The 13,927-nt window shown below is 32.0% G+C and overlaps 1 protein-coding gene across 4 annotated transcripts in view; it reads right to left on the reverse strand.

Annotated features, from left to right (window-relative positions):
• Nucleotides 1-13,927, reverse strand: part of LRBA (LPS responsive beige-like anchor protein) — a 710,247-nt gene that overhangs the window by 380,442 nt on the left and 315,878 nt on the right. For all 4 annotated transcript variants that reach the window (XM_046655938.1, XM_046655936.1, XM_046655939.1 and 1 more), the window contains exon 37: nt 930-1,096. In XM_046655938.1, coding sequence (XP_046511894.1) covers nt 930-1,096 — 167 coding nt within the window. The remainder of the gene's footprint in view (nt 1-929; nt 1,097-13,927) is intronic.

The raw sequence follows: 13,927 nt of genomic DNA on the forward strand, positions 1-13,927 counted from the left end.
AGTACCTTTCAACTCAAATAGTTTAAAATTCAGCTTTAAAAAAAATAAAATTTTCTATTTACTGGAAAATTTCTAAAACTGGACTTAGATGTCTGCTAGACACATAAGTTGCTTAAAACATAAGTGGAAAGCAATTACACTTACAGGTAATATACAAATAATTTACTATTTCCATTTTTTTTGTTGTTGTCTTCTGGAAAAAGCTATCCAGAAATGAGTAATTTAAAAATATCTCTTTCTAAGGGGAAAATACTGAACTTTTGTGTTAACATTATCTAAATGAGACAAAACATGTTTCTAAGATTTGTTGCATAAAACATTCCAAGGACACCAAATTTTACAATTTGTCTAAGTTCCTTAGGTCTAGAAGGTAATTTAGTTATTTTGTTTTCTAGAAATTAGAATCAAAAATACCACTTTCAGTTTGGTAATCTTGAAAGGAGGTAGATATAGTGAATAAAATGTTAAAGAAGGCATTTAACCATTTTTATCATCATAGTTAAATTTGCAAGGCAATTCAAGAAAACAACATATAATATGTTTTCAAATATATGTGTTAAGAATTCAACAGTCTTTAGTGAATAGTTTCTTAAAATAAAATATTGTATTTGTATAAATTCAGATATAAGTATAGCTAATAAAATAGTTTACATTAACTATTTCCCTTAACAAGTCACTCCAAAATGAATAAATATATGAGGAAACATTCTTTCAGAAGTAGCTGAGGGAACTGAAACATCCACAAAGATCCATACCTGTTCCCACAATGATTTTCTACTTCCCCTTTGCTTTAAATTCATAGTAGATGATAAAATACAAAATTAAATTACTCTGTTCTTCATCTGGCCTTGATCATATCCAAGGCCATTTATCTAAACCTAGGCCTTCTATAGAAAATCAGTGGCCAAATCCTAAAGGCATCCCTTTACCTCACTGCAGAATTTCCCCAGGCTCCATGCTTGTCTGTGAGAATGTTGATAATTTTCTGGACTAGTTGAGTTGCTGTCACATGGTCTCGATATTTAGCTGCTCTTATCAAATGATCACACATCTTCTCATCTTCTCGTTTGTCTGCAGAGTACTGGGCACACAGCGACTTGGAGAGGAAAAAGAAACACCTATTAATACCATAAAAATACAGAAAAAAAACTTTAAAATGCATCATGAAACAATCTCTACCATGAATTGAACCAAACAAAAATTTAAAGTTACTTTTATATCCCTCATTAACTGACTGAGATTTAGTGATCCACTGTCTCAGTACAACAATCTCCCAAGAATTTACTTCTATGAAGTCATTCACAAGATACACTCAGAAGCGGGTAGTATTTAAGCAGAGACCTGAATAATGAGAAGAAGCCAGTCATGAGAAGATGCAGGGACCCACATTACAAGTAGTGTGAAGGGTGGTTGCAAAGCACTCCAGGTAAAGCAAATAAGGGAAAGAATGGTATGAAATGATTTTAGAGAGGAGGGCAGGGTTGAATCATTCAGTAATGTGTAGTTATGGTAAGGGAGTTTAGATCCTATTCTAATGCAATGGGATACCACTGCAAGCCTTTAAGTAGGGGAGTGATATGATTGATTTACATAGAAAATGATCACTGTAGCTCCAGTTAGAGAATGGATTGCAGTGGGACAAGAGAAGTTGAGGGAGACCAGTTATGAGACTACTGCAGAAGTCCAGAAAAGAGACAACGGTGGCTTGCAACAGTAAACTGAGCTAGTTCTCAACACCTTCAGAAAATGAGAAAAATAGTTTGGTGTTTTAAACCCTAGCGATGCAAAATGGACCAGCAGTACTGGAATCATGTAGCAACTTAGTAAAAGTGTAGAATTATAGGTCTCACTCACTCCACACCTACTAAATCAGAATCTGGATTTTAAGAAGATCCCCAGGTGACTAATATGTTGAAGTTTGAAAAGTACTGCCTTAGATATTATCAATTTTACCAAAAAATTCTAGGATTCTTCAGCAATAATCAGATACAACACAATCACTCGTTTCCAAGATGTTTATTTCTTTTCTTTTGGAATTCAGATATGTGTGGTGCCATGTTTATGATGTTATGCTACCTAGTTAATTAATTGCTTAAAATAGGAAAACAGAGATTAATGTAAACTTGATCTTTAATTCTATTCACAGGGTCTATTGGGCTCCTCCCCTTAACCTCCAAATGCAAGCTCACATATTCATACACATGTATACACAACCTACGATAAGTAACAAAAATTTGATATTGTAGCAATATTACTAGTTTATGTATTGATACACATTGTGATTGCCTGCCCTTCCTACTGTATACCAGTTTAGATAGACGACTGCCACACACTACCCCCAGCACTGCGCCAGCAACAAGAGATGGTCCTAATTGTCCTAAACCAATGGGTGTAATAATCACACCCACATGGAAAAACTGGCTCAGGGAAGGTCATAATCTAACTGATGCACTACACTAAGAGGAAAGGTCGGGATTTTTGTTGGATAGTTCCATCCTTCCATTTAGGATTTAAAAGAGGAAGTACATAATTCCAGGAGTATGGAAAGCTCTCTCTCTACCATGAGGGAAGCTAGCCTGAGAAGGAAGTCAAAACCTAAAGGAAGTAGACCTATGAGAATTATAGAAATATAGAGCTTATTTCAAATAGAATCATGAACTACTGGATCAATCAAAGACCACGGTATGTTTAGACTTTCTGTGAGATTTATTTTTAGACATTTTATGAGAATCTGTAAGTTCCCATTCATTCACTGCCCTCCTGTATCAACCGGGTTTTCTGTTCCTAACACCAAAAGCAACCCAATTGATAAAGTGTTTATGTACATGTATAAGGAATCAAATATTTCTTAGGCTGTGCAAAACACTAGGCTATAGGGATCAAAGGTTTAATTATCTTGATAGCTTTTGCCCTACAGAATCCCCATTCCTTCTAGATTGGAGGGAGGGAAGTGGTAATAAAAGTATATCACTGACAGTAAATCACTGAAGCTATAAGTGATTTTTAGTAAAAAGGTTTACAGAAGTAGTAAGAAGAATATACAAGATGCTACGAATGAAGACAAAAAATGAAAGAATTTGAGAAGATAACTTATTGTTGGGTGGAAATAAAGAGAACCTTAAAGCAAAGGCAAGGCAGAAAAACACAGGTCAATTTCAGGGAGGGGAGAAGCAATACAGTTTGACCCAAATACAGAATACAAGTAGAAAAAGTAATAGATGGAAGAAATTCTGGAATGCAGATATGGACTGAAAAAAGCTACTAAGAATCATAGTATATATATATGAATGTGTATTGTATATGTATATGAATAAACATAAGATTGGGAAGCAAAACAAAACCAGATTAAAATATCGACCTTGGTAGTATTTCCCGGCAGTCTTGGGCAACTAACTCACTTTACTCTTAAGGGCTAACTGTCTTTATCTGCAAAGTGAGAGGATTCTATTAGCGCTAAGATTGGACACTTAGGAAGCCACACACAACCTGTGAGAGGTTACTTTTTGTACACTGGTAAAGGCGAACTAGTTGTTTTATCTAAGCATTGATGTGGAGAAAGTAAATCATGTTGGAAATTATATCCATTTATAAGAAATTAAAGGCAAATGTCATATACCATATTAAAAAACAAAAAAGACGAAGCCAAACAAACCACAGGATAGTTTAGTTTGCCAAAAATATGATTTGAGCAAGTAAAAGAAAATATGAGTAAGAAATATTTGCAGGAGCAGTAGTTTAAGTGAAGATAACTAGGGAATTATTCCATTGTAACAAAAATGTCATCTGCTATGTGCTATTCTCAGAGATTCAATCAACAACTAGGAAGCATTACTTTATATCTAACCCAACTATACACTGAAATCAACAGGATAAAATGGGAGACACTTGTGGAATTTTTATACCCTCAACATTCCCTACTCTATCCATAATCTGCCCTTGATAACCTCATTTGATAAGAAAAACTTAAAATTATTGATGGAAATTAGAAAATCATTAGCTTCTATATTCCCCCCAAACACCATATACCTTCATATTAAACAGTACTAAAAGTACCAAAAAAATTATTGAATAACCTATAATTTCTTTTATTATTAAAATAATTTAATTTGATCAAATTATATTTTAATAACATTTGGTAAGATCTCAAAGTTTGTTTGAAAAGGCATAATTCTAAAAAGAAGAGTCCAAGGTAAGCTAAATAGTAAAATGCTTTAAAGTGTTCTTTAATGGATCTTCCTTTACAATTTAAACAGCAACTTTTCATATCTGACATAAAATCTATAGATATAAATCACATTAAAAGGCTATTCTTTCTCGATTATCAATCTCTGTCTCATTGTGGAACATTAGAGTCACATCTGACATTAAAACATGATAAAAGGAAACCAAACAAGAATGCTTTGTAAAGATGTAATGAACTTGTATCTATTTTTTAAAATATCTTTAAAATGTAATTTGAACACGTTCCTATTAAAAACCAATAATATACTCTACATGTGACATCATTCAAAGTCAAGTACAGATGAGGAATATTTGCTTCAAGATCAAGTATATGTTACTTAATTGGCGGGGAATATATTTATAAGTATGTGTGCTTGTGTTTGAAGGTTGAGTGGAAGTACCACAAGAGACTCTACCAAAATGTATCTATCAATAAAATCAAGGACCAGGTCTAATACTTTCATTCAATTTTACTTTACATCAACTTTTCTGTTTTCCTATTTTAAGCACCACATACTGGGTAATATGACATCACAACAATGACCACAAAAATATGCGAATCTAAAAGGAAAAGAAATAAGCATCTTGGAAACTAACGATTGAAATGTATTTTATTATTGCTAAAGAAATCTAAGATTTATTACTCTAGAATTAGCATATTAAACATAAGATAAATCTAGTTCTTAAAAGAAATTCACTTACTTGCAGGGAAAACATAAAATAACAACTGAAGAGAGAAATAATTCAGTCTGGCCATTTATAATTCAAGTGACTACTCTGTCTTTTTAAACATAAGTGAAGAAATAAAAACAGTATCGCATTTAGTCTTTCCTTCCAGATGCTACGCCTCTACCTAACTACAGTATTTGTTCTTTGCAAGAAAGCTCAGAGAGGAGTGAACATAAAATTAAGCAGATTCCTCTAGTATCCTCCTGTCATCACTCTGATCACCGTTGTTTGTGGTCAAACTTTCCCCTTTACTATTCCCCATTATGAAATGCTCACATTTTCCCAAGGCTTTGTCAAATGTCCTTTGGCAATATCATCCACTCCCACATCATCTACTATTATCAATTTAAGTCTAGCTTTCAAATTTTTCATATCTGACTCAACTGTTTTCCTAAACTGTGAGTTCACATTTCTAACAGTAGGATAAACTCTAATAAACCAATAAGCATCTAAAATGAAAAATGTACAAAACTGAACCTACCATCTTTATCCCAGACATGCTATTACACTCGAAAGGGCAAGATTTTCTGTTTCTGTCATCTGTGACTTCTCAGTTTCCCTCATTTCATATCACGTCATTTCACTTAAGCAAAACTTCTTAATCACTATTACCACTGCCCTGATACAGACCTTTATCAGTTCCCAGTTAAGCTCTTGAAATAATCTTCTAATTGTCCCCTTTTGAACAGTTCCAGAATTATCTCTAGAAGAATTTATTTTGGTAGAGCACAGATATTTTTATATACCCGAACCTCAAAAAAGTTACATGACTGTCTAAAATATTGAACAATTAGGACCACATTTTACTAGCTAGACCAAATGGCCTTCTATAATTCAGTAATGTGGTATATTATCTTTCAACATGCTTGCCTATGCATCCTATATGTCAGATACACTCAGATTATATATTATTCCTCAAATATCCTCAAGACATATTCAAGGACCAGGAAATATATTTCTCCTATGACTTTTACATGTGAAACAAGTTTAAAGATGTCTATTGAGAAGGTAAGATAGAAATCTACAGAACAAACTACTAGAGAAGAAGTTATACAGAAAAAGAAATATAGAAATCTAGAAGTCTTTTTGATTCTTTGGCTGAATATAGAGTGAAAAAAAATAGTATCAGAAAAGTTTCAAAACACTTCATCTCTAAATAACTTATGGATCAAAGATGAAATCACAAGGAAAATTAGAAAAATTTGTGGGAATCAGCTAGATCAGCATTTAGAGGAAAATTTATAGCTTTAAATGTTAAATTAGAAAATATTAAATACTTAAGGAAGAAATAACACAAATCTTAAATTCTTTCAGATGACAAAGGCTAAGGAATACATTGCACCTAATTTTACATTACAGCAATAGAAAACTAAAAACTACTATAATTTGTGCAAATAAACACAAAAATCCTTAACTAGCATTACTAGCACTCAGCTATACATCAAATGGATTATATACATCATCATGCAATGAAATTTATCCATGGAATGCAAAGCTGATTTAATATTTGAATATCAAGCAATATAATTTACCATATAACAGAAAAAAAGGAGAAAAACATATCTCCTCAAAAGATTTTCTTTTTTAAAAAAGCATTTTACAACATCCAAAACCCTTTCATGATTAAAAAAAAAAAAAAAAGAAAAGAAAGAAAAAACCACAACTCTATAAATTAGGAATACAAAGAGACTTCCTAAACCTTAGGAAGGGTATCTGTGAAAAACATTCAACTAAAATTGGGGATAAAATAAGTACGTCCTTTCTGATGACTTCCATTCAATACTGTAAGAGAAGTCCTAACCAGTACAATGAGGCAAAAAAGAAGAAATAAAAATACAGTTTGGAAAGGAAGGAGTAACACAGTCTTCATTTGTAGATATGTTTATGTATGTAACAATCCTAAGGGTTCTAGAAAAAAAACAATAGAATTTATAAGTAAGTTTAACAAGCTTCTTAGATACAAGGTCAATATACTAAACATTAAATCTATTTCTATATACTGGCAATGAACAACTGGAAAATGAAAACAAAGAAATAATACCATTTACAATAGCATTAAAAACATGAAATACTTAGCAATATATTTAAAAATATACAAATCTATACAATGAGAATTACAATATAGTGCTAAGAGAAAATAAGACTAAATAAGTGAAGAAATACACGATGTTTATTGATTTTAAAAACTCAGTATTGTTAAAGTATCTACTCTCCTCAAATTGATTTTATAGCTTCAACACAAATTAAAAATTTAATTTTTAAATTTAACTATAAATTTAGCAGGTTTTCTTAATTTTTTTGCATAATTTTTAAATTAATTTAAGCTTGCTTAATAATTTAGCAGGTTTTCTTATGGATATTGATGAGCTGATTCTTAAATGCAAATGAAGAAAAAAGAAAACAATAATAGCAAAACAATTTTACAAAAAACAAAATTGCAAGATTTTACACTCTTTGAAGCATACTACAAAATTAGAAATCAAGAGAGTTAGATTATTAAATGAAGAAAGAATATCTTTTCAAAAACTGGTGCCAAAACATCTGGCCACCTACAGGAAAAAGAAAAAAGAAAAAAATTTGCCTTTGCCTCATACCAAACACAAAATTTTAATTCAAAATGAATCAAAGACCTGTATGTAAAAGTTAAAACTTTAACACTCCTAGAAGAAAACATAGCAGAAAATCTGATGACCTCAGGATAGGCAGAGAATTCTTACACCGGAATTCTTAGACTGGAAACCCTAAAAGGAACCATAAAAGAATATTATAACCATAAAAAAGTCGATAAATTACACTTCATCAAATTTATAGAATCTTCTCTTTAAAAGGTACCATTTAGAAAATAAAAGGAAAGAGAAAAATTGGGAAAAAACATTCACCATACATATAACCGACAAATGATCTCCTTACAGGATATATAAAGAACTCTGACAACTCAATAAGACAAACAAATTTAAAATAATGGGCAAAGGATTTGAACAGACACTTTCCAAAAGATATATAAATGACTAATAAGTACATGAGAAGATGTTTAGTCACTAGAGAAATTGAAATAAAAATCACAATAAGCTATCACTATGTATTCACTAGAATGGTTGAAATTAAATAGTGACAATACCCAATATTGGCAAAAATGTGGAGCAAATGGAAGTCTCATACCTACCTAGCTGGTTGGAGTACAAAATCTACAACTACTTTAGAAAACTGGTGGTTTCTTGAAAGCTTTAACATATGCTTACAACAGCACCAAGAAATTCCACTCCTAAGTATTTCCTCAAAACGACTAAGAACAGATTTCCACAAAAATATACATATGAAAATACCCATAGTGTTTTGAATCATAAGAGCCAAACACAGGGAAATGACACAATATCCAGCTGTAGATGAACGCACAAAGTAATACAACTCAGCAATAAAAAGAAATGAATGATACACACAAGATTGTGGATGAATATCAAACACTGTATGCTGACCAAAAGAATCCAGACATTAGTGTATCTACTACATAATTCCACATTTATATGAAATTGTATAACACGTAAAACTATCTATAACAACAGAAACCAAAAAAGCAGTTGCCTGGGGTTGGATGTACGTATGTAGGGAGGAACTGACCACAATAAATCACAAAAGAATTCTCTGCGATCAATGAGGAAAAGACAGAGAACCAGTAAGAAACTGGATACGAGAAGACAAACAAGTGCTTCACAAAAGTACAAAATAAATGAAATATAACAAGCAGGAGAAAAAATGAACAGCTTCATCTGTAAATAAAATCCAAAATAAACACACAAGGTACCACTACACAATTACCAGAATACTAAAATAAAAAGCACTGATCAACTGTTGATGAGAACATAGAGTGATGCGAACAGCTATATACTGATGTTGGTAGTGGTACACATTTTTGCAAGACACTGTGGCAATATCTATTAAAATGGAAACCATGAACACTACAGTCAAGTAACTCCATCCTACAGAAATGCATGAGTATGTGCACCAAAAGACTTGTAAAATGGTCAAAACAGCACTGTTTATAATAGTTAAAAACTGGAAACAACCTAATTGCTGATCAACAGTAGAAGAGATTATGAAAAACTAATGGTCTACTCATGTAATGGTATACTACACAGCATTGAAAATGAAATATGAAAATGTAACAAACTGACTGAATTTCATGAACATAATGCTGAACTAAAAATGCTAAGTCAAAAGACAGTCTTCATGATTCCACTTAAAGTTCAAAAACTGGTAAAGAAATTATAATACTAAAAGAAACATATTTAAATATTGAAAGAAAAAACAAAAGCAAATAAGTCATTTCATAAAATCAGAACAGTATAATAAAGCAAAAAAGGGGTGTGATTGGATAGGCGTATATAAAAGCCTTCTCAGAACGACTGCCTTTCAGTATCAAGAAGAGGTAAATTAATAATGTTAAATACACATTGTTTCTAGAGTTAAGTTTCAGTATGTTTGATGACTAACAGATTATAAAACAAGTAAATTCCAATTAAAAATTTCAAGGCTAAAATCTTAAAAATATTATATAAGCCTTTCTCCTAATTTAGTAATATTTAATGTTAATTAAGCAACTGAAATGTATTGGTTTTACAAGTTTTGTGTTTTAAACTTTTTTAAAAGAAACATACACTTGCTTTCAAAAACAAATCAAAAAGTAATGATTTATACGAAATAAAAAGAGAGTTCTCTCTTCCACCTTCCCCCTGTTTGGCCAGCTGTTTTCTACAGGGGTAGTAACTGTTAACAGTAAGATGCAATTCCTGTATAAATGGAATCAAACTAAACATCATTTCCATGTCAGGATATAAAGTTCTACCTTCTTTGTTTTTCATGCCTACAAACACCGTATTATATTTTTAGTTAACTAAATATACCTTCTGGTAAACACTTAAGTGTAGTACCTTACGTCCCAATTTGTCTCAAAATCACTTACACTATAAATTACTTGTCTCACTGGAAACCATTTAAAAGTGAAATCACCTAAGGGACAACAAATTAAGGAGCTCTTCAATATTTCACTTTTGGAAGTCTTTACACTTGATCGCTTAACTAAGATTTAAAGTCTAATCAAAACACAAATTATCCACAGAAATCTTACAAAGCCTCCTGAAAAAGACTTAGAAAAATGAAAGCTTAAAAACCTCAACAGCAAACAAAAGTCAACCAATGACAATGTGTGACAGCCACCTTTAATTCTGAAGTGATTCCTCTGTCATCCAACGCCTCAAAGTATTGATTTCTCTCAGCACGAAAAAGCCTAAGCCAATGAAACAGATATAGTATCATCCCCCTGATAACAGCATTCAAGGTTAAAACAGGCAGAACACTTATCAAAGTATCTCTTCCATTTCTTATTATTTTAATGGACTGGATACAATGTGTTGGGTTCTTATCTCTATAAACGGCAGTCCTCAAACAGTATTTTACAATAATTTGAAGATTAATATAAGTTCTAATTTTTTATTTTAGACTTTGATAATAAAAAACTTGTTTAAAAATGCTTATACATGGTATCTGTAAAAGCAAGACAACACGAAGAAGAGGGCTATAGTTTCCACTTGTTTGTCAAACCCACACATAGTATTGTTTACATTATTTCATTACTTCATTAGAATTATTTATTACCAATAAAAATCACAAAATTCTTAGGTAAATACCAAAACATCTTCTAAAAAGACAAGCTGAGTTGTTCAACAATGCCTGCACACAGCGATGTCAGTTTGGTAAATAAAGTAAAATGTGGTTAGTACCTGTGATCAATAAAAGTAACATGAAAATTAAACAACGGATAGAGTTAAACCCAAGTAATTCTATTTATGAACCACATATTGCTAGCTCAGGAAATGATCAAAATTCAAAATTCTAAGTACGGTTTCTGGTGAATACATATAGCTTTTGCACCATCATAAAGTCAAAATATCGTTCCATCATAAAGTCAAAAAACTGTAAGTTGACCCATCTTAAGTCCAAGACCATCCGTATTCAGACCCAGGAAGAGTTTCACAGTGGAATCAAAGGCTAAGTAACTGTTCACCAAGAACAAAGGGCTCACTTAAGATAGAAAAAATAAATGATAGCACAATAAAGAGGAAAAAAAAAATAAGAGAAGAAGCTCAAACACATAGCTTTTTAAAAAGCAAGGATAGGAATAACAGGATAAGATGTGTTAATTACCAAAGACTTCTCTTTTTAAATACTCTGATATATACTTGCTTATATTTTCCTTGGATAGCTAATGTAATTTTACCCATTTCCTTCACAAAGACAATTAGTCCTCAAAGGTTTATATAAATCATTTAACATATAAACAAACTATATTTATTTTGCTTAGCTGAATTTTGTTATATTGCTATAACTTCTTTCTTATTCAAAAGTACTGCTAACGTGGACGAAGTCAAAATAACACATCTGAATATCAACTGGCTTTTAGGTACTGCTTCTCAAACTATAACAAAGAATCAGTTTTTGTTGCTACTCTTTAAAATACATTAAAAACTGATGCTTTTTTGAAATAATCTGACAGTGCCAGACTTTCAAGCTATAAACGTTTCTAAATACTTATTCAATTTCTGTACTTAACTCTTCGTGGACTAGTAACAAGCAGTTTGGTCAACAGATGACATTTAAGCAGTACTAGTATAACAGAGAAACAGAAGGAAACTATTTTTACCAACTCAAGTACTGCTATCCTGCTTTCTACTATAAAATATTTGATCTTATATTTGGATTTTACTTTGTACTAATAAATCATAAATAACAAAGCCAATATTCTAATTTCATATGAGCGAATGCTAAGAGATAAGTGTTGTATAAAATACGCTACGAAGACTTTAAATTAGCTTAGTTTCTTACCTGCCTTTATTTTAAAATTCACTAAGAAAAGGCAGGTTTTTTTACTAACACATGATTTGGTCAATTGTTAAGATAACCAAGACATTTCATAAATTGAAAGCTTAAACAGAGGCTTGATATATCTATGAAGAATATATTCAGAGCTTTTCTGAATTTTTTCAGAAAGAGATTTTCAGGAAGAAATTTTTCAATAGCATTAAGAGGTCCAGTTTCCTATCAAGAATGTACTTTATATTATTAGAATATACTGAGAAGACAATGAAGAAAAAAATATTTTTCAATTTGGATATAATTGGATCAGCACTGCTCATAGATATAAGTTCAATTTTAACTATGCTATATAGTTCCTTTGTTTTTTTCTAGCTTCCCACTTTTCATAGAGTGCCCAGCAATATAGCTCTGTCATTTGAGGTTAAATAAGCATCACTTACAATTTTCAAAGGCAGAAACATCACCTCATTTTAAAGTAGCTTTCCTTTGCCCCAAAAATGATAGCTCCTTTAAGTTTCACAAATAACTCTGAAAATTATGATTTTTATATGTATGTGTATACATGTGCCTTGTATAAGTATGTATATGGTCTATTCAAAAGTTACCAGCAGAAGACTTAGAGAAGACAACGTTGTGAGCCCAGCTTTTAAATCTGGCCATTACCAAGAAGCTAAAATATAAACTGAGACAAGTCAAAACACATCCTGGAAGAATCTCTAAAAATAGTGTATTCCAGAATGAATACACCAGACTTTGGAAATATACTGAGAAATAGTATGATTGCATAGGTCAGGTGTGGAACAGATACTAGAATACATATGGCAAATTGGGCGAAGAATTTACTTTAAGTAATTTGATGGTCCCATTGCCAATCAACCTGAGGCAGGTGGGCATGGACTATAAGAAGAAAAAATGTGGTCCAAGGAGCTCTCAACGTGGGAGAGCTGAAGCAACCTCTGCAACATGGCAAAGGCACAAGGGGTAAAGAAAAAGATGTCAAGGAAGGGTCAAGAGAAACTTCCTATACAGGAGCATGGCCTATGAATTCTAAAAGATGTAATATCCAATACTGACTTTTATTTTCCGTCCCTGGATTGTGATGCCCTTCTATCAGTTCCAGGCTCACAAATGAGAAAAGTCTATGTCCATGCTTTGGATAATGGGCTAATGAAAAAACAGCTACTTCCTGGAAAAGCCGCTTATATAATAGTAAGACATAGCCTCCAGAGTTCTGACACAGCAGTAGCCTGGATCAAGGCCCTGTGGTAGAGGTAAGACTCCCAGATGAACTACAGGACATGTAAGCATTCCTGGGATGTTCCCAGAGAGTACTTAGAATGGAAAAATGCTCTCCCTTTTATAGTAACACGTATAGCTCCATTACTGAACTCTTAATATGGAATTACAGTAACAGGCACTTTACATTTAACAAATCCCATTTACTCTTCACAAAATTACTATAGGTAAATACCATTAATATCCTGATTTTAAGATGAGGCAATGGTGTCTTAGCTCAATAGCTGCTAAATGACAGAGCCAAGATTATTGCACAAGGTTATCTGACTAGAAAGTCAAAGCTATGTTAAACTGCGCCATAGTAATCATGTGGTCTCATTGACAGGTGCTTAAACTATAGTGATTTGGACATTTAAAAGGAGTAGAATACTCATTTAGTTAATGATGCTAGTATTTTATCACTTTCATGATTATTTCTCAACATCATTTTTATCTAAGGAGAAGAAAATAACAATGATAGAAAAGCTACAATTAAAAATATATATATTGCCAAGCTTATCATTTCACTGTTTCTGCCCTATAGATGGAGAAATATACATAAAGAGGTTAAGAAAGATGTCCAAAAACATAATGCAAATAAATACCAAAGTTGAGAAGAGAACTGCCATTCTAACGCTTTGCTATTAAGCCATGATGACTGAAGACCTATTAATCAACCATCTCTTCACGAAATGACAAAATTGATTACGCAAAGTGTACAACAAGAAAGGAACATGGCAAGACAATGGGCTACATTAATCATCAATGCAGAATCATCATGGGAAACAGAATGGTATCATTCTTAGCTTCAAAAAACTTATCTTTAACTTTGACC

Source organism: Equus quagga, chromosome 3, assembly GCF_021613505.1.
Source record: "Equus quagga isolate Etosha38 chromosome 3, UCLA_HA_Equagga_1.0, whole genome shotgun sequence".
NCBI classification, from domain to species: domain Eukaryota; kingdom Metazoa; phylum Chordata; class Mammalia; order Perissodactyla; family Equidae; genus Equus; species Equus quagga.